Genomic DNA, 19,884 nt, shown 5'->3' on the forward strand with positions numbered 1-19,884 from the left:
GTTAGAGCCTAGGACTGGGAAAGCAGTCCCATTGACCAAGGCAAGGTCTTCTCATTCCTTCCTATGAAATGCACAAGAGGTCTAGTGTTTTCCTTGAAGCCGGGATGGACACTGCAAGGCGCCCTAGCTTAGGAACCCCTTTCAGCATCTAAGGGTGTGCCCCATTTGGATTTTATGGAAGCCCTTGGTATATCTAGGAGAAATGTTCTATAGGGGGAATAGGGTGCCCTGCTTTGGTGGGATGTAATACAGATAAATCCATGAATCTCAGAACTCCAACATTTGAATAATTTGAATTCCTTGTTTTTGATTCCACCTCCACTTCTCCAGATTACACTTAGAACTTGCCATTTTCCCAGCATGTGGCTCCATGCCTCCACTGCTTTGTGCATGCTGTTTCTTCTGTCAGAAACCCTAGCATCTTCCAACTCTGATTCCTCTCCTGGGGCACTCGAAGGCACCCGTCCAGTGTTGGCCTGGGGAGCTTTGTCAGATATCATAGCTTGGACTAAGCCTCCCTTCTCTCTGCTCCCATGATTCTTTCTGCTGACCTCAAAATGCCATGTGGAGCCCAATGAGCCATAATTGCTTCTTTATGGCCATTCATTTACTCATTCAGTAAATGCTTATTGGTGCCTTTGAAGTGCCAGGCATGGTGCTGGGGGCAGAGAATGTGTCAGTGTGCAAGAGAAGGTCCTGCCCTCTTGGAGATTCTCCTCTAACCAACCCCTCTGTAATCCCAGCACCCAGCCAAGTTCCTGGCACATTAAGGTACACAGTAAAGTTTGGAGGCCATTACCAAGTATTCTTGGCATATGGTAAAGTGTTCTTTTGCACAGAACTCTCCACATAGCAGGTAGAATAGAGTAGGGCAGGGAAATCCAAATATCCAGACTTTGAAGGAATAAAGTTCCATTCTAACTGAAAAGAGATTGAAATGAGCCAACCACAGTGTAGGCATAGATCTCCGTAAACTATCAACCCCTGGGGTTTGGGGGAACGCTGGATGCCAGGCCTGTAGGATTAGCTGGGGATGAGGAACTGGTACCAGCAGCTGGGGGCCATGGTGTGGGTCTGCTGAGCTGAGAAAAATTGTTCCCTTTGGCATCTGAAGGGTCAGGCACAGTTACCTTTCCCCAGTGATGGGCTTTGATGAATGAAGGGGGCAATCTAAGAGACCAAAGCAGAAGCGCAGGGCAAGGAGGGGTGGGAGAGGACCCCTTTGTGGCCTGAAGTCCTGAAAGGGTCACTCCTCACGCTGTGTGCATGTCTCCCTGGCTTCTCAGCTCTGGTAGTATTTCTGGTGCAAACCTGTCAGACATATGTGATGAAGGGGCCACTGGGCCAGGGGTTCTGTCCTGAATTTAAACAACACACACCCAATTTTCTCCCAGAAAGAAATGTGACAAGGGTCTGAAAAACAATCAGACACGCCACAGTGTTTAAATGATTATAAGCTTTAAAAAGTATCGATATGTCACGTAAGGGCAGTCTAACCATAGCAGAGAGGGCCCTGGCTGTGCATTTTAGGGTTTGAATCTCAGCTCATTTGCTAAAGACCTCAAAGACCATAGCATAATTGTTAAGAGCAAGGCTCTGGTCTCAGATTGCCTAGATTCTTATTTCTACTTGTCCACTGTGTAACCTTGGCCAAGTCACTTAACCTCCCAAATTTCAGTTATGTGGACCTCATGGGATTATTTTGAAGGTTAAGTGAACAATTAAGATGGAATCAGGCCCTTAGCACAGTGCCCAGAATGTAATAAACACTTGATCAATGTTAGCTTTATTATCACTATTAGTGTGAGGTCTTAGACAAATGTGATGATTCGAAGCCTGTGTCTACATCCATAAAATGGGGATGGTAATCTCCAGCCATCGGAGTGCTGTTAAGGGCTGAAGGAGGGAGTGCTTGGTACGTTGAAGGTGCTCTGTTGTCAATAAACCTCCCTGCTTGCTGTGTGGGTAGTTAATTCCCTCTGACTTTAGAATGAATATTTTAGGGGTCTCATTGTTTTCACACTGGCAATTTTTTGGTACAAGACTATGCTGTACCCTTCCCCTGTTCCCACCTCCACCCTGGATAATTCCAGCTTAAAAAAAAGAATCATCCTACCAGTACCCTGGTATGTAGAGATGATTGTGGTTACATCTGGCTCTGTGTCTGGAATCTGCCAGACTGCAGAAAGCCCAGATTTTAGGTCTTGGTCACCTTCTTCCAGATGTCCAGGAAAGCTGCCATTGGAGAGTAAGAGGGTTACTCAGGGAGTAGGCATCTGTTTCTCTCAGAGGCTCTGATGAGAACTGGGCGGGCACCGGGAGCCCCATTCACTGTGTGGGATGCCCTCCCTGCCCCAGGCATGGGGGCAGTCTTGACAGCATCAGGCTCAGATTCCAGTTCACAATGGAGACTGAGAAAATCCAACCCTAGTCCTGGTCCCTGGCCCCTCAGGCTCCTTGGCCAGAGCCCCTAATGTGTCCTGACTGTGGTGGTTTTCCACCATGAAGGGAATGTGACTCATTGCCAGTCCATCTGCTTTGACCTTAATTTTCAATTCCTTTCTTCTGTGTGAGTAATCAGATCAGTCGTCTGTACTTGCAAAGGAAAGATTTCATGCATAGGGGAATGGCAGCTCAAAGTTCATGGCTGAGGAAGGTTGAACCCTGGGAGCTGCAAGGTTCGGGGACAGCAGGCAGTCCCCACCACACAACGAGAGCTGCCCTGTTTAGCCAGCCGTTCTATGCTGGGGTCAATCAGCAAATCCAAGAGGGGAGGTGGAGCCCAGGGAACCAGAGAGCTAATGACAGGGAGTCAGGCAAGCTCTGCAATTACGGGATGCTCGACTCTAACACAGGCCAAACCTTAATGAGCTGCAGTCCTTAGACTCTAAAATTGAGAAGAGGAGCTCATTATGTGGCGGCACAGTGGCCGCGGCTGGGAGTGGACCGGCTTGTGGCGGGGGCCGGGTTCACCGGGCCTCGTCTCCTCCCTGGCAAAGCGTAGGGCCTCTTTGATGGACCTCTCTGCAGGGCCTGCCCCCCCACATCTGCTGTGACCTTGTGTACCCCACTTGTCATCCTCTCCTAAAACCAAACAAAATGAGAACTAGCTCTTCGCTCGATGGGTTTTCTATCTCAGCCAGGGAAGCACCGGTCGCCCAGGCCTCCTGCCACCCAGGAGCCCGCATTGCCTTCCCTCCTTCACTTCACCCTCACATCCTCTCATCTCCCTCCCAGACCTCCCACTTCTTTCTCTCCGGCATCACTGCCAAGTTCAGGCTTCTATCTTCTTGCTGTTTTATGCCTACCGTCTCCTGGTAGGTCAGCCTTCTGTCTAGTAGTTCACTTTGCTCTGGTCCAGTTTTCTACTGACTCTCTGCACAGTTATGTCACTGTCCTGCTCTACAGTGTTTTCAGTGGCTCCACATTGTCTTTAGGATTAAACCCAAATTCTGAATCAAGTTAGGGTCTTTGATCACCTGACCCTTCCCTTCCCGGCCACTCCCTCAACCCCCCCCCCCCCCCCATGCTTGAATCCAGTGAAACTCCTTGTTTCTATCTCTATTTTTATGCCTCTAGGCTTTTCCAACAGTCTTTTTGCCCTTGTCATCCTGGCCTGCTCCTCTTCTCTAAGAACCAGGGCAAATGTCATTTCCTTTGTGTACATATTCCCAGGCCAAGTCAGGCCCTCTGTCTCCTGTGGTCCTCGGCTGTCCTGCTCACAGCTTCTTGATGGCTTTGTGATGGCAATGTGCTATTTAGTTGATAAGAGCAGAGACTCTAGACTCGAGAGACTTGGTCTGAGTAATGGCTCGCCCAGTTCCTACCATATGACTCTCCTCACAGAAGTCTGCCTGTCTGTGAAAGGAGGCAATAATAATTTTCTCTCTCCAGTTAGTGGGGAGGATTAAAAGAGATAATACATGGAGAGGGCTTACAGCACTGCCTGGCTCGTTGCACGTTGGCTACTGTTGAAATGACTACGAGGTTTCCTGGTGCTTTCTTGCCTGTTCGGGGTCTTAGCTGAGCTCCGTGAGTGCTGGAATTTTCTCTTGGTTGGCTTTGTCCTCAGCTCCTAGAACAGGCTGGTGAGCAGGTACACAGAAAATGCTGGGACATCAGGGCTCCAGGCCTGGCCCCATCATGCGCTGGCTGTGGAACTTGATGGGACAGGCAACTTCTGGCCTCTACCTCTAGGGGCGCTGTAGGAGGGCAGCCCCGTCAGTGCAGCCTGAGGTGAAGGATCTTTGGTTCTCAGTCGGCCCACAACTGGGGATAGAGAACCTTGGTCAGAGCCCGAGGCTTGGGGGTGGGAGCAAGGGTGTGGTGGAGGAGAGGAGCCCTAGTGGTGGGGACTGGAGGCCGTTGAGTCTATGGAGGCTTGCCCGTAGTGTAGACCGGCTCTTGGAAACCCTCTAGTGGTGCTTTTCTACTGTCACCGGCACTTCCAAGCACTATCAGAGGTACCCGGATGGCACCTGACACATTCCATCTGTGAATTCTCCTAAACGTTCCACTTTGGCAGATGAAAAGACTCTCCTTAGAGGAAGCGAACAGAATGGGAAAGACAAAGCTCAACCCTTTTCAGTCTATGCATCAGGTTCTGTGTGATAGCCATGAAGGCTGAGGGCAGACTAAAGCTGAGTTCTTCTGCGTGAGAATGCATGTATAATTACTACCTGACAGTGCTAAGCGTGCCGTTTGGACAGGGCATGGCCTTTCCTAGAGTCTAGAGTAGCACTTAAGCATGTGGGGTCTGGCATGTGATGGGCTGGGTCAGAGCGCGGCTCTGCCACTTACAAGCAGGGCGATGTCACATAGTTCACTTTCCCTCTCCAAGCTTTCGTTTCTTCAACTGTAAAAATAAGACAGTAAGAACCCCCTCCTCCTAGGGGCATTATGAGAAATAAATAAGATAATGCACCTGAAGCCATCCACATGAGAGATGACACGAAGCCCAGCCTCGGTAAAGGTTGGCGATAATGATTACCGGTTTCATCTCTACTCTCACAAGCCAGTGAGGCAGGACGGTGGTACCAGTTAATGTTATTCCCATTTCCTGCTTCGTTCAGTGCCACACACATATGCCGAGCATCCCGTCCTCAGCGTATCCGGTCCACTGCTCGGGGTGACATGGAGGGAGCACATGACGGATGCGAGCCCTGCCCTTATAGTCTGGTGAATGAAGCAGATATTAATAGTCCAGCAGTGAAACAGTTGAGACCTGCATCACAATGGGGGGAAAGATGGGGTACAACAGACACGGGGGGCACAAGTGCATCTAGGAGTCAGAGAAACCTACTTCAGCAGAGACAGAGAGATTTTAAGGATGTGGAGCCATCAGCAAGGTGAAGAGGAGATGGGGAGAAAGGGGCCAGCATGTGCAAAGGCTGGGAGGCCAGAAGTCACAGCAGAGGGAGTGAAAGAACTAAGTGTGGCTGGGACAGTGGTTAGGACTGAGGGGGAAAGCAGGTCAGGGAACTGTGCCCTCCGGAGGGCAAATGCCATGTGCAAAGGTGCAAGGCTATTAGAACACGGGTGATGGCGTCTCATGAGGTGTTCTTGGTGTTAGTACCGTCCTACTGGCTCTCCTACGTACACTGGCCATGCTTATACACATGTGTATCCTTTTAAGAGGTTAAGAAATGAGTCATTCCTTAGTTAACGAAAGGCCAGGGACTGTTAATTAGCAACCCCCCCCCCCCATCCCTCAGGAGACATCTAAAATGCCTGCATTTGACAGAGTTAACAAGATGGGCTCTGACTCATCAGGAGTGGGCAGCTGTCAAATGAACATATTGGCTTATTGGATTGGAAACAGTTACCTGGAGCCAAATTCAAGTTCCTTGGCTTTCTGAAACAGAAAGAACAATGCACCCCACTGGGGTCCTGGAAAGACTGGGAATAGGTGACAGCACAGGCTTTGGAGTTAGCAGACCTGGAGGGAAGTCAAGGTTCTGCCATTGACAAGCTGTAGGAATTAATGTGAGCCTCAGTTTTCCCTCCTCTGTGAAATGGGGATACGAAATAGTGTTTCTGTGAATACAAGACCAAGATTGTACGTGCAAGCACTTGATATGTGCTCGGCTCACACAAGGTACTCAATAAAGTTTTCTTTATAGCATGCTTGAAGTATGCTAGATTTTTTTTTTAAGTTGATCGTTTTAGAGTGGTCAGATCTCTTCCCTGCCTTAAAACCCTCCAAGAGATTGATGGAAGGCCACAACCTGGAGAAATGGATGGGCCAAAGTGACTACAGTAGCATTATCTATGCCCCCTTCACAAATTTTTCCTAGTTATTAGCTTTGGGGTATATTGGTGGACACCATTTCCCCTAACCCATACTTTTGGAAATATCTGAAATGTAGAATCAACTCTCTTACCATGTTATACTGGTCAGTTTAATGAACAGAAAATGCTGTGGACCACAATATATCAAAGTGGATAAGGATGAACAATGAAAGTGGGGATTTCTGGAAAACAATCTGAAAACTCTTTCCATTGCTACAGCCTGGAGCAGAAGGTCCGTGCAGAAATGGCAGAGAACACAAGAGATCATACAGGGGAAGAGAGCAGACCCAGCATAATAGGTGGGTGCAGAGGGCATTCTGCAGAGTCCCCTGCAGGGAGAGAAAGCCTCCTTCCTGGTTCTCACGTTGCCCGGATGGATCGGCTGCAAGTTAGGAATGGGACTTCTGTGAGCCTACCCAACACCATCTGCCGTGAAGGCTCTACACGGACAACGTGAACTTGGAGTAGTTGGGGATGGAGGGTTGCAGAGTGCCGACGCGCAGAAAGCAAAACACCTCAGTGTGGGATTCAGGCCGGAACGGAAGCAGGACGACGAAACCATTGGGAGATTTGGACAAGATCAGAGAAGCAACATTTCCTCTAGTCCCAAGTGGCTGGGGCTTCACCAGGGCCTTAGTGAGGAAGTTAATACCCTAACCACACTGTAAATTATTTATAGCCTGTTGCATAAATAGTTATGCTTAAATTAACTGTTTAGTAAACAGTTTACAAATCACTGCAAGGCAGAGGTTAGGTTAACTCTAAATGAATTTATGTGTTGTTTTTATTAAGACCTTAGAGAGCCTTCCAGGTTGGGTTGGAGAGAGGCATAGGGGTTTGGTGGCCCCAGCTGACATGCGGTGACAAGATTCCTTCAATGTTCAGGAAGAATTCTCCTCTTCGCCCAGAGTGAAAGAAACCTGGGGTGCTCACAGTGGCTTCCAAGGCCTTGCATGATCTAGCCTGAGTCTCTCCTCTGAGCTCATGTCCTACTAATCTTTCTTTTGCTCTAACCACGTTCATCTCCCTGCTGTTTCTCAGACAAACCAGGCATACTCCCAAGGAGGGCCTTTGCACTGCCTGGGCCCTCTGCCTGGATTTCTCAGTACCCATACTTCAGACAGCTTCGTTCTGTCACCGTTTTGAGGTTTTCGTTCATGTCTTACTTTCTCAGTGAGCCTGACCACTTGTTTAAAATGGCAGTAACCTCCCTGCCTCCCACATGACAATCTCATCCATACTGATTCTTTTCTTTTTTTAATTTTTTAAAATGTTTTATTATTTTTGAGAGAGATAGAGAGAGAGGGAGACACAGAATCCGAAGCAGGGGTTCTGAGCTGTCAGCACAGAACCTGCTGCGGGGCTTGAACCCACAAACTGTGAGATCGTGACCTGAGCCAAAGTTGGACGCTTAACCGACTGAGCCACTCAGGCACCCTTCATCCATACTTATTCTAACTCCGATAGAAGTGATCTACTTTTAACACACCACAAACATTTTCATTTATTATATTTGTTATTACTATATTTGTTTCCCCTGCTCTAGAGGGAGAGGCAGACATGTTTGTGTTGCTCACCCATGTGTCCCAAGCAGCGAGAACAGTTCCTGTACCTAGTGGACACTAAGGAGATGTCTAGTGAGTGAACATTCATGGTGGGATTTGTGTGAGTCTGTGGGCCACATATCCTGCATGGATCCTGGGAGCACCTGGATGTTTCTGGAATGAAGTGCTACAGGAAGACAGCCCAGAGAAACGGACTGGACACCAAAGGATAAATGGGCTCACTAAAGTCAACGTGCCTCAAATTGAACTGTCTTCTGAACTTGTTTCTCCTCTCCATTCTGTGGCACAGGTGAAAAGTCTGGGGCTCAGCTTTGACTGTCCCTCTTATTCATCATTGGTGTGAATCAGCAACCGGGATCAAGGACCATCTGGAATGATTGTCCTCCAGCATCACACTGGTGTCACTTCCTTCTCCTCTCATACTCGAAAGTAATTTTGCAGAATGGAAGGTCTTCGGCTCACGCTTTATTTTTCTGCGTATTTTAAGTATGTCCTTCTACTTATTTTCTAGTATAAAGCATTGCTCTCACACACAAAAATCTGATGATAACATAATTTCCTGTCCCTTTCAAGTAACATGCACTTATTTCTAGATGCACAAAGCATTTCCTTTCTTTCTTTTTAAAAGTCCAATAATCTTAGTAGAATAGGTGTTGTATATTTCTTTTTATGTATGGAATATGGCCTTTCAATATGTAGTTCAAACAATGTTTTTTCCCCAGGAATGTTTTCCTAACTCCTAGCCTTTCACATGTATTTTGTTGCCGTGTTTTGGGTTCCTTCCCTGGGAACTCTTATTGTATATATATTGGGTCTTATTTGCGTATCTTTAATATTTGTCACATCGTCACAAATCCTTTTAATTTGTCTTCATTTTTTTTTTAAACTTTTATTTATTTATGCAGTAAATTTGAATTCAATTCTTTTTTAAAAAATTTTTTTTACTGTTTATTCATTTTTGAGACAGAGACAGAGTATGAGTCTGGGAGGGGCAGAGAGAGAGAGAGGGAGACACAGAATCTGAAGCAGGCTCCAGGCTCCGAGCTGTCAGCACAGAGCCTGATGTGGGGCTTGAACTCATAGACTGAGATCATGAGCTGAGCTGAAGTCAGACCCTTAACCGACTGAGCCACCCAGGCACCCCGTCTTCATTTTCTTTTAATTTAAAACATTTTTGTTTCTTTTTTGCATTTGATTTTCGTAAGGCATTATCTCATGTTTTCGTCTTGTGTAGCCTTTGTTTCTAAAATGACATTTTCTTTTTGTTTCTAATTCTTTTCTTAGTTAAGATAGCTGAGGTTTCATGCTTCTCTTTCACATATCATTTTTTAAAATGTTAAGCTTATTTTGAAATCGTGTATACATTTTAGTTTCCTTCTGTTTTGTGAGTACATTTTCCTGGAATTTTCTCATTGTAGGGATATTATTTTGTTAGTTCTTCTCTTTTGAAAATAACCATGCATGGGCTGAGACCTGAATAATTTTTGCGTTGCTCATTTTTATGTGAAATTAGTTGGCATGCACTTTGCGAGGGAGGCGGGGTTCAGGAAAGCTGTTCTAAATCCATCGACCTCCATCCTCTTCTGTTTCCGTGTCGGGTTCGAAGTAGGGTGCTCTGCTTTTCCCAGAGTTCCTGGCTCTCCTTCCGCCTCCTACACGGATCTGAATGAACATCTCTCGCCTTTGTCTCTGAGGCCTTTGTCCTGCCCAGTTTTGATTTTGCCCCCAGAAGTTTCTTCTTCACATGGCACTTCTTCGTTGTAGAAGAGATTCCTGTTGGGCTGTTTTTGAGAGTTCCTAGTAGGCACCTTGCATGCACTTGCTACTGGAGAGGGAAATCCCCTTCAGGTTTCAGCCACTCTTCTGGAATTGGCATGCTGTGCTTTCCAATAAATATCCTGCGGGCTCTGGTCTCTCATATTCATCAAACGCTATCTTATTGGGTCCTCCTTTTTCCTCTTGTACAGATGATACCAAGAAGGTCTTGTGGCTGTTAGTGTTTGGTCCCCAGCTGCTGATATTTTGAGGTTTGCGGGGATATTTTTATCATCCAGTGTTTATCCAAAGGGTTTTGGTTTTGTTATCTTTGTTGTCCTGTCAATTTTTCACGTGGGGATTTAGAGAGATCTAAAAACTGCTGTCACGGGGCGCCTGGGTGGCTCAGTCGGTTCAGCGTCCGACTTCGGCTCAGGTCATGATCTCAACGGTTTGTGGGTTTGAGCCCCAGGTCTGCTTCAGATTTTGTGTCTTCCTCTCTCTCTGCCCCTCCCTCACTCATCCTCTGTCCTCTCAAAAATAAATAGACGTTAAAAAAAGTTAAAAACTGCTGTCACTACTACCATCTTACCAGAATTTTCTTTATTTCTCTACTTGTAAGTAATTAAGTTCTGATGATACAGCTGCTTTAATTGAAACTGCTCTAATAAGAACTAACACATGTGATACTTCCTGTCGGACATTATTCTCAGCGCACGTACACACATATATTTGCACGTATGCATGTATATGTACGTGTACCCGTCCACTTCACTTCATAATCACAGAAAGCCTGGGGGCGCGGTGCTGTTACCATTTCCTTTCCACCATTGAGGAAACTGAAGCCCAGAGAGGTTATGTGACTTGCCCAAAGTTATGCGGGTAGCAAGTGACTGCTCTGGGATTTAATCCAGGCAGTCTGGCTCCAGAGTTCATGCTGTCATGGGAACAGTGATGCCCAACAGAAGCTACATGATGCTTAGGAGACCCAGTGGCATGCCTGGCTCTGATGGTGGCACGATGGTATCTAGAAGATGCAACAGGAAGAGACTGAGTGGTGGCTGTGACCAGCCTGAGTTGTCTGGTGGAGTCAGCATGATGACACCCAGAAGGAAAGGTAGCCACGCTGGGTGGGCCTGGCAGGACCTGACAGCCAGAGTAACACTCTGTGTAACGGTGCTAACAGAAGAAAAGATGATAGATTTGGGGGAGAATCTACAGCTGACTTTTGAACAATGCAGGGGTAAGGGGCACCGACCCCCCCGACAGTTGAAAATCTGCATATAAATTTGACCCCTCCAAGACTTGTTAACAGCTTAATTGACTGAAAATCTTCCTGATAACATAAAGCTGACTAACACATAATTTGTACATTATATATATCATATGCTATATTCTTACAATAAACTAGGGAAGAGAAAATGTTACTAGGAAAATTATGAGGAAGAGAAAATACATTTACAGTACTGTGTTGTAAAAAAAAAAAATCCACATTTAAATGGACCTGTGCAGTCCAAATCTGGGTTGTTCAAGGGTCAAGTGTATAGGAGATGAGCAGTGGGGATGTATGGCGCATGGTGTTGGGATGAGAATGTGGGTGGGTTATGTTTATTTATGTTTGTCTCTCCTCTTAGATGGTGTGAGTGTCCTAAGGGCAGGGTTCACCGGCACAAAGCCTGGCACATGGTCAACATCAGTAGTGTTTCAATGAATCTGGTTGAGCAGGGATTGTCTGAGAGGTACTACTTACTGTTTTAAGCCTTATTGAACTGAGTGAGAATATTTTGTTTGTTACTGGTGTCATATGGGGACAGGCACTTCCCAAAAGAGCTAGGATCTCCCTTTAGCCACTCCCCCAGAGCTTGAGTGTACATATCCACACCTTACCATTTGCCTGCAAGTTCTGAGAACTGGGACTGTGGTTACTAAGGGTCCAAGCTTTATGCAACTAGAGCACTGCTCAGTGGAATATTGTAATGTTTGTAAAATGACTTGTGCAGAAGATTTCTCTGCTTCTACTGACACCTGCTTCAAGTATTTCTTTATATTTCAATTTATTTTAGTTTAGTTCTTTATTTTGAGAGAGAGAGACAGAGACAGAGACAGAGACAGAGACAGAGACAGAGAGGAAGACACCAGGGGGAGGACAGAGAGAGAGAATCCCAAGCAGGCTTCATGCTGACAGTACGGGGCTTGATCTCACAGACCGTGAGATCATGACCTGAGCAAAAATCAAAATTCAGACACTTAACCAGCAGAGCCACCCAGGCACGCCTCAAGTATTTCTATTTAAAACAAAAATTTTTATCATGGTGTCTTTTGTGGAATGTACTAAGCCAAGTCTTAAACTGTACCTCATTACGGGGAACTCACCTATGCTTTGCCTGATGTACCAGCCAAAGATAGAATCCACATCTCCCGAAATGTAATCCAGAACAGAGGACTGGGTGAGTTCAGGGGGTTCTTATGTTCCAGGCCAGAGCACTCATGCCCATCTTATAACACCCCAATAAGTTCAGGAAATATTCCCAGCTGGTGTGGCAAGGCTTACAATCCATGTTTCCCAGGCAGTTTCTGGTTTGCTTGATTGGTAAATATTTACTGATTCATACTATGTGTCAGGCCTTGTGCTGAGTGCTGGTGATCCTGAGCTAAGTCAGTACCTGCCTTTGAGGACATCTCAAAGTTGGTGGGAGACAGGGACTGGTGGAGGAACTGTAGAGTGTGGCCAGTAGGGAGATAGGCTTTGGAATCGGGTTGCCTGCGGGGAGCTCTGGCTCTCTTAAGTCATGTAAGTCTTCTGCACCTCTGTATTTTCATCTGTAAAGTGGAGACAAGGAAAAAGTACACTTAATCAAGTTATTGTGAGAATAAAATAATGCATGATAATTGCACAACCCTTGGGGGTACTCTAAGGGTCCAATAAATACTAATTATTATTACTAGTGGTTTTTGTTTACCTTCCCTTTTCCTCTGCCTTCTGAGCTGCTATGTATGTATGTACGTAAGTGTGTGTGTGTGTGTGTGTGTGTGTGTGTGTGTGTGTGTATACATATATATATATTTTTTTTTTTTTCCAAACACAATTGTATTATCATCCCAATGGTTTAGTTATAACTTGGGCAGCTTGGGTACAAAGCATACTGGATAAAGTCAGGCTGGGTGGGAGGCATATACTTGTCTTGAGCAGCCAGCCCACTTTCCCTTCCACCTGCTAGGGGTCCAAACCTCTTGATGTCCTCCCAGCCCTGTTGGACTTGGCCCTGGACCTAAGGGGCCTGCTTGATGCTGGATGGGGTTAAGAGGAGGCAGGGATCCATGGGCTTGCTAATCTTCTCAGTTTATTCTTCTCAGTATGTTTGTTTGGTCCTTGGGGGAGAAAGAGGAGGTATCTGTTTAAACAACCTTTAGAAATGGAAGTTATTTTAAGTCCATTCTTAAAGAAAACCAGATTCTGCTTTCCCCAAAGGCGCCCCTGTCTGTCCTCATCTCTGTGGCTGTCACCCTGGAAGGCGGCTTCTGCAGTGGGGCAGCCTGGAGTGGGTTTGTCCTGAAAGCAGCAATCGCAGCTCTGGGTCCCAGGATCCTGGTCCACCCTCTACCACAGAGCTTTAGGCAGAGTCAGCGGCTCACAGCTCCCTTTCATCTTCCTGTTGCTCATAACCAGCCTCAGAAGTCCTTGCTTGGGAAAATTGCCCTTCCTGGGTCCCAGTGTGAAGGCTGTCTCCTCTTGCTCTCTGCTCCTCTCTGTCGACGACTTCTTCTTCTTCTTCTTCTTCTTCTTCTTCTTCTTCTTCTTCTTCTTCTTCTTCTTCTTCTTGTGTGTGTGTGTGTGTGTGTGTGTGGGTTTTGGTTTTGGTTTTGGTTTTGGTTTGATGGGTGGCCAGAGTGGGAAGCAGTAAAACAAAGGAGTTAAGTGTAGACTCTGGAGTGATAGAGATAATGTTTCAGTGTCAGAGCTACTACTTTTTCCCTGAGTGATTTTACTTCCTTGCATCTCCGTTTCCTCATCTGTAAAATGGGGACAATAATAATACTTGCTCAGACACTTGTCTTGAAGAGTAAATTAAACAACTCATGTAAAGCACTTAGCACAGTGCTCAACATGTGGAATGTACTCAATAAATTCTAGCCATTTTTACAGTAATTACTGTAGGTGTTCAAGCGTTACATGGGGGAAGGGAAGCAAAGAGAACTAACATTTTTGAACATTTCTTTATGCCATGTGATGTCCTAAGTCCTTCACATTCACCATTTGATTTAATTATCTCATCTACCTTATATGGAAGCTTCTATTATATTTTTACAGATAAAGAGATTGACGCTCAGAGAGGTTAAGAAATGTAATGAAAAGATTAATGTATGTTGTTAAAAAAAAAAAAAAAAAGTCAGGATACCAGTTATCCTGGTTGGGGAGTGACCAGAAGGGGGCACAAGGGAGACTACAGGGATGCTGGTGATATTTCTTATCTGGTTCCTGGATACATGAGTGTGTTGACCTTATGAAAATTCATCAAACTGCATCTCGATATAATTTGTTCATCTTTATGTACATATGTTATCTCAAAAAAATTAAGAAAAAAGAAAAAAAATCAGCAGCTGCTTGCCTTCAGCCACACGGATTATAAGCATCAGAGCCAGCTCTTTATGCCCTCCACATGTTAATGTGCAAGCCTTGTTGGCCTGGGCATTTTCTTATGCTCAAGGCTCTTATGTAGTAGTCTGTTCCAACCCAAGGAAGCTCTGGCTCAAAGCCTATTCAGGCAGCTGAGGAGGGAGCAGGATCATCATGGGCCATCTGAAGGCCTGACTCCGCCAGAGCGAATGTCCCTGAGGTAGCTAAGCACGGATGATGCGGACCCCGGAGGCCTGCCTGGGATGCACCTGTTGGTGGGCTCCAGGGCAGATCATGGGACCAACTGGAAGACAGAGCCCATCAGGTTTGCCATGCTCCTTTCACCCGAGAACAGCTTTCATCCCCTAGCCCAACTGGGGACCCCATTTCCTTCCACTTCCAGGTTCTTTGAGGGAGTTTTCCACTCCTGGCTCCTCGGCCAGCTTCCACGTGTCCACTGGGGCTTGGCTTCTCTAGGTCTCCTTTCCGTGAGGCTCATGACACAATGCCAGAAAGACATCCGGTCTCCGCCTGTGCTTCTGGTTGGGGAAGAAGCAAACAGAAGTGCAGTTCCTCCTGGGGGGAATGAAATAAGGAACCCTCAGACCTGTCAGCTGGAGTCCACATTTCTCCCCAAGCGTCATTTTTTTTATAAAGAAACTTAAAATTTTTAAATAGTTTTGGATTTACAGAAAGTTGTAAAGATAGAACAGACTGTTCCTGTATACCCCACACCCAGTCCCCCTGATTGCTAACACCTTCAGCGAACATGGTACATTTATCACAATGGAAGAACCATTATTGGTCTGTTACTATTAACTAAGCCCCAGACTTTATACGGCTTCCACTAGTTTTCCACGAAGGTGCTTTTCTATTTCAGGATTCCATCCGGGATATACTGTTATAATTAATCATCACGTCTCCTTTGTGTCCTCTACTCTATGACAGTTTCTCAGTATTTCCTTGTTGTTGATGATGCTGACAGTTTTGAGGAGTACTGGTCAGCTATTTTGTAGAATGTCCCTCAGTCGGTCCATGATGCCTTTCCCATGATGAGACTAAGGTTATGTGTTTTGGGGGAAGAAGCCCTTCTCATCGCATCCTATCAGAAGCACATGCTGTCAGCATGGCTGGTCAGCAGTGAGGTGCGTTTTGATCACTTGAGTAGGGTGGTGATGTATCAGGGTTCTCCACCACAAAGTTACTTTGTCTATACTTTTCTTCTTTGGAATTGAGTCATGAAATGCAGCCCACGCTCAAGCCCCATCCAAGCTGTTCTTAGTCATCGAGTTTATCTGATGCAAAGCTTGTAAGCACGCACAATCAGCTCACTATTTGCGCAGGTAGAGATATACAAGTTCCAAGCCAGACGCCCAGACATCGGCATACAGATAATATAGACAGACACCCAAATGAGTTCATATCCACAAACACAGACACTCATAGGCACAAATAACGCAGATACTAGAGAAATCAATAGTTTTGTCATTCCATTTCTCTTACCAGCCAAGCGATAAATCAACTAGGATTTTAATTAACACAGCTTCTGAAATCCCACTTTCTTTCTAATTCTTAAAGATCTTAAAGAACAAGAATAGAGTATGTCTCCATGTGAGATGGGAGTGGAAGGGGTGACAAAAATGTGAGTCTGGGATTTAATCAGGCCTCCCGGGAAGGGCCCGGCCCAGAGGCATTTGGTGGCACCGATTCTCTTTTTCTCCCTTCCTAGCTCTTACATGGCTCTTTCGGGTCCAGGCCTGAAGGAAGGGGGTGTGAGTGTGTCCCGCTGGAGGGGCCCAGAGCTTTTCCCTGCCCAGCACCACACACTTCCTCTGTGCCACGTGCTGGTCCCAGGTGCTGTGATTCAGCAGCTCATAACCCCTATGTTTGGGAGGAAAGAACAGCTGAAGCCTGGGCTGTCTCACCAGGAGGCAGCAGTGTAACTTGCCTTTGTTATCGACAGAAGGAGGAGGAAGGTTGCTAGAAGGACAGAAATAATAGCTGTCCGCTGAAGTGTTTATGGAGTGAATGCGTCAGTGAGTGAGTGACTCGTTCGCTCCTTGCCTCTTAGAAGCTCTTCTGTCAGGTTGCTTCCATCCTCTATCTCTAGAACACAATGATCGTATGTTTGTCCAGCTTCTCTATCCCCTTTGTAATCATGTTAGTTTTGGAGCACCCTTTGAAAGCATTATTTCCAATAAGTGCATACCATCTAGATAGCCGTGTAGCTGTACTATAGCTTATGTAACAACATAACCAATATTTGATATGTAGGCTATTTCCATTTGCTTCTTCTTTTTTTAAAAGTTTATTTACTTATTTTGAGAGAGAGAGAGAGAGAGAGAGCAGGGGAGGGGCAGATAGAGAGAGGGAGAAAGAGAATCCCAAGCAGGCTCTTCAGAGCCTGACGTGGGTCGTGAACTCACGGACCGAGAGATAATGACCTAAGTTGAAATCAGGAGTCGGACGCTTAACCGACTGAGCCACCCAGGCGCCCCTCCATTTTCTTCTTATTGTAAATATCATCTGCTACTGTGCCAGACTTCATTGCCTGTTGTTTGTCCGGTCATCTGCTCCCCAGACTTCTGTGCCTCAGTCTTATTATCTGCAAATTGGAGATAATGGAAAATAAGAGGGTTAAGGTAAGTGAACACAAGAAACAGTGATGAGCATAGAGTAGATGTTTAGTCAACATCAGATGGCCTGAAACGGAAACCTTTGGAAATCGTGGAGTGTTGACAGCCATCATGGCGCTGTTCCCGGCTGCAGGCTGCACCTGATGCAGGTGGACTCGGTCCAGCGCTGGATGGAGGACCTGAAGCTCATGACCGAGTGTGAGTGCATGTGCGTCCTGCAGGCGAAGCCCATCAGCCTGGAGGAAGATGCACAGAGTGACCTCATCCTGGCCGGCGGCCCTGGCCCCGGAGACCCCCTGCAGCTGCTTCTCAAGAGGGGCTGGGTCATCAGCACTGAGCTGCGCAGGATCGGGCAGAAGCTGGCCCAGGACCGCTGGGCACGCGTCCACAGCATGAGTGTGCGTCTGACTTGCCATGCCCGCTCCATGGTCAGCGAGTACAGTGCTGTCAGCAGGAGCTCCTCGCAGGAGATGGGCCAGGTCAGCTGCCCGGGGCTGGGCGTGCGCGGGCACTTGGAAGGGAGGTACCTTCTAGAAGGGTGGGTGTGAAGTGTGTGGAGTTTGAACTTTTCCTGCTGCAGGGCCTCCTCCTCCTTCCAAAAATCAGGGAAGAGAGTGAGGACCTTTACTGAGTACCTACCATGCACTAGGCATTGAGCTAGGTGTTTTTGCACACATCTCATTTAACCTGTACTGCATGAGAAGCAGACATAACCACTGTGAGAAGCCATACAGTGGTTCAGTATACCCACTTGAATGTCAGACTGTCTGGGTTCAAATATCAGCCCTTCTGTGTGACCTTTGCAAGTTACTTACCTTCTCTGTGCCCCAGTTCCATCACCCTGATGAGTATAATAATAGTATTTTTTTTCATAGTTGTGTTGTGAGGACTAATGCATTAAAATAGTTGATGAAAAATATTAGTTAGTATTATTGTCCTCACTTTATACATGAGGAAACAAACCCAGAAATCCTAAGTACTTTGCCCAGAGTTATGCAGTGAGTGGTGTAAGAAGAATTCAGTCTAGGTTTTTCTGATTCCAAAGCCTCTGATGTTGAATCTTTTCCAAGCCCATAGTGAACCATTGAAAATCCCCCTCTGGCTTTCACTTCCCATCTTAGTGCTTTACCCTTTTCCTTGTCCCACTTTACAGATAGTAAACTTCTATTCATCCTTTGAAGCCCAGCTCAAATGTCCCTTCCTCTCTGAAGCTTCTTAGCTCCCCCAGCGTTAACTAAGTGCTTGTTTTCTGTTTTGAGCTCTCAAACAGCTGATGATGGTGTCTTTTGCCATCCATACGACACTGTGTTACAGTTTATGTATCTATTTGCAAAATCAGATGATTTGATTCTTTTTTTTTAAATTTTTTTTTCAACGTTTATTTATTTTTGGGACAGAGAGAGACAGAGCATGAACGGGGGAGGGGCAGAGAGAGAGGGAGACACAGAATCGGAAACAGGCTCCAGGCTCTGAGCCATCAGCCCAGAGCCCGACGTGGGGCTCGAACTCCCAGACTGCGAGATCGTGACCTGGCTGAAGTCGGACGCTCAACCGACTGCGCCACCCAGGCGCCCCTGATTCTTCATCTTTATACCCCAGAAGGCCCCATATAGTTGTTGATCTTCAACCAATGCTTGTTGGATTGAGTAAACTTGATCTATTTCTTCTACAGATTGAGAAACTGCTAATGGAGAAATGCTCAGAGCTCTCAGCGGTCACAGAGAGGTAAATCTGGAAGCTGGGTAAGACTGGACAGCCTGCCTGCAGGCACAGGAAGGGGCTGGCATCTTCTTCCAGAGGGAGAGTGAAAGTGGGAAGGCCTGATGGTGGTCTGAGAGTTTCCTTTTGCTGATGCTTATCAACAACCTTGAAAGACTCCCTTGGGATTTTCTGCCCATTTTAAGGTCCAAGGAGAATGTAGAAGAAGAGAGAGGCCCAGGCATAGAAAGTAAGAGGATTATTGAGGGCTGGTAAAAAAGAAAAAGGAAAAGGTTTCCCATAGCTTTGGGAAGCCCCCACTCTACCCCCAAAGTCAAGGCCAGGTGAAAGCAAACACTCACACCCTGTACTCACATACACACAGACAAGGATTTCACAGACACGTACCTGCCCATACACAGATATATAAACACACACTCGTGCATTCACAGAAGTACACTCACACTCTTTTCTCTGTATCTCACACACATAAACATATATACGTTTACACTCAGACACATGCAGACACTCAACCTCACATGTATACACACCCAGGTGTATGTTAACACTCTCCCTTACTTTTTCCAACCCCCATGCCCTGCAAGAGAAACATAGGGCTTGGCATCCCCCAGCACCCCCAGGGGGTCTTTGCCCTTCCAGTGGAACATTCTCAGGCCACAGGGGTAAATTTAAACCTGATCCACCCCATATTCTTCTTGCCTGGGGAGAAAATTTTTAACTTTTTTTTTTGGTTGGTTTTTTAATTTGAGAGAGAGAGAGAGCAAGCGCGAAAGAGGGGGAGTGGGGCAGAGGGCAGGAGAGAAAAAAAGAATCCCAAGCAGGTGCAATGCTCAACTTGGAACTGGATGAGGGGCTCGATCCCATGACCCTGGAATCATGACTTGTGCTGAAACCAAGAGAAGGAGGCTCAACTGACTGAGCCACCCAGGTGCCCCTAGACAGCCATTAAAAATTTTTTTTTAATGTTTATTTATTTTTGAGAGAGAGAGGCAGACAGAGCATGAGTAGGGGGAGAGGCAGAAAGAGAGGGGGACGCAGAATCCGAAGCAGGCTCCAGGCTCTGAGCTGTCAGCACAGAGCCTAGTGCTGGGCTTGAACACATGAACTGTGAGATCCTGACCTGAGCTAAAGTCAGATGCTCAACCAACTGAGCCACTGAGGTGCCCTGAGATAGCCATTTTTTAAAGGTCACAGGTATTGCCATACACTTTGAAAGTGAGCACTGGGCTCACTCCTCTCAAGGAGAAGCTCAGAGGTATGGATTTGATCACTTTCTGATGGCCTTTCTTCCTAGGAACATGGA

General features: G+C 46.4%; 1 protein-coding gene across 3 annotated transcripts in view; it reads left to right on the forward strand.

The window, feature by feature from the left end:
* INSC (INSC spindle orientation adaptor protein) overlaps positions 1–19,884 on the forward strand; it is a 125,422-nt gene that overhangs the window by 40,886 nt on the left and 64,652 nt on the right. For 2 of the 3 annotated variants that reach the window (XM_047878660.1, XM_047878659.1), the window contains exons 3-4: positions 16,996–17,341; positions 18,535–18,587. In XM_047878660.1, coding sequence (XP_047734616.1) covers positions 16,996–17,341; positions 18,535–18,587 — 399 coding nt within the window. Of the gene's footprint in view, positions 1–8,219; positions 8,343–16,995; positions 17,342–18,534; positions 18,588–19,884 lie in introns of those variants that run through there. The other variant, XM_047878662.1, reaches the window with a different exon arrangement.

Source organism: Prionailurus viverrinus, chromosome D1, assembly GCF_022837055.1.
Source record: "Prionailurus viverrinus isolate Anna chromosome D1, UM_Priviv_1.0, whole genome shotgun sequence".
NCBI classification, from domain to species: domain Eukaryota; kingdom Metazoa; phylum Chordata; class Mammalia; order Carnivora; family Felidae; genus Prionailurus; species Prionailurus viverrinus.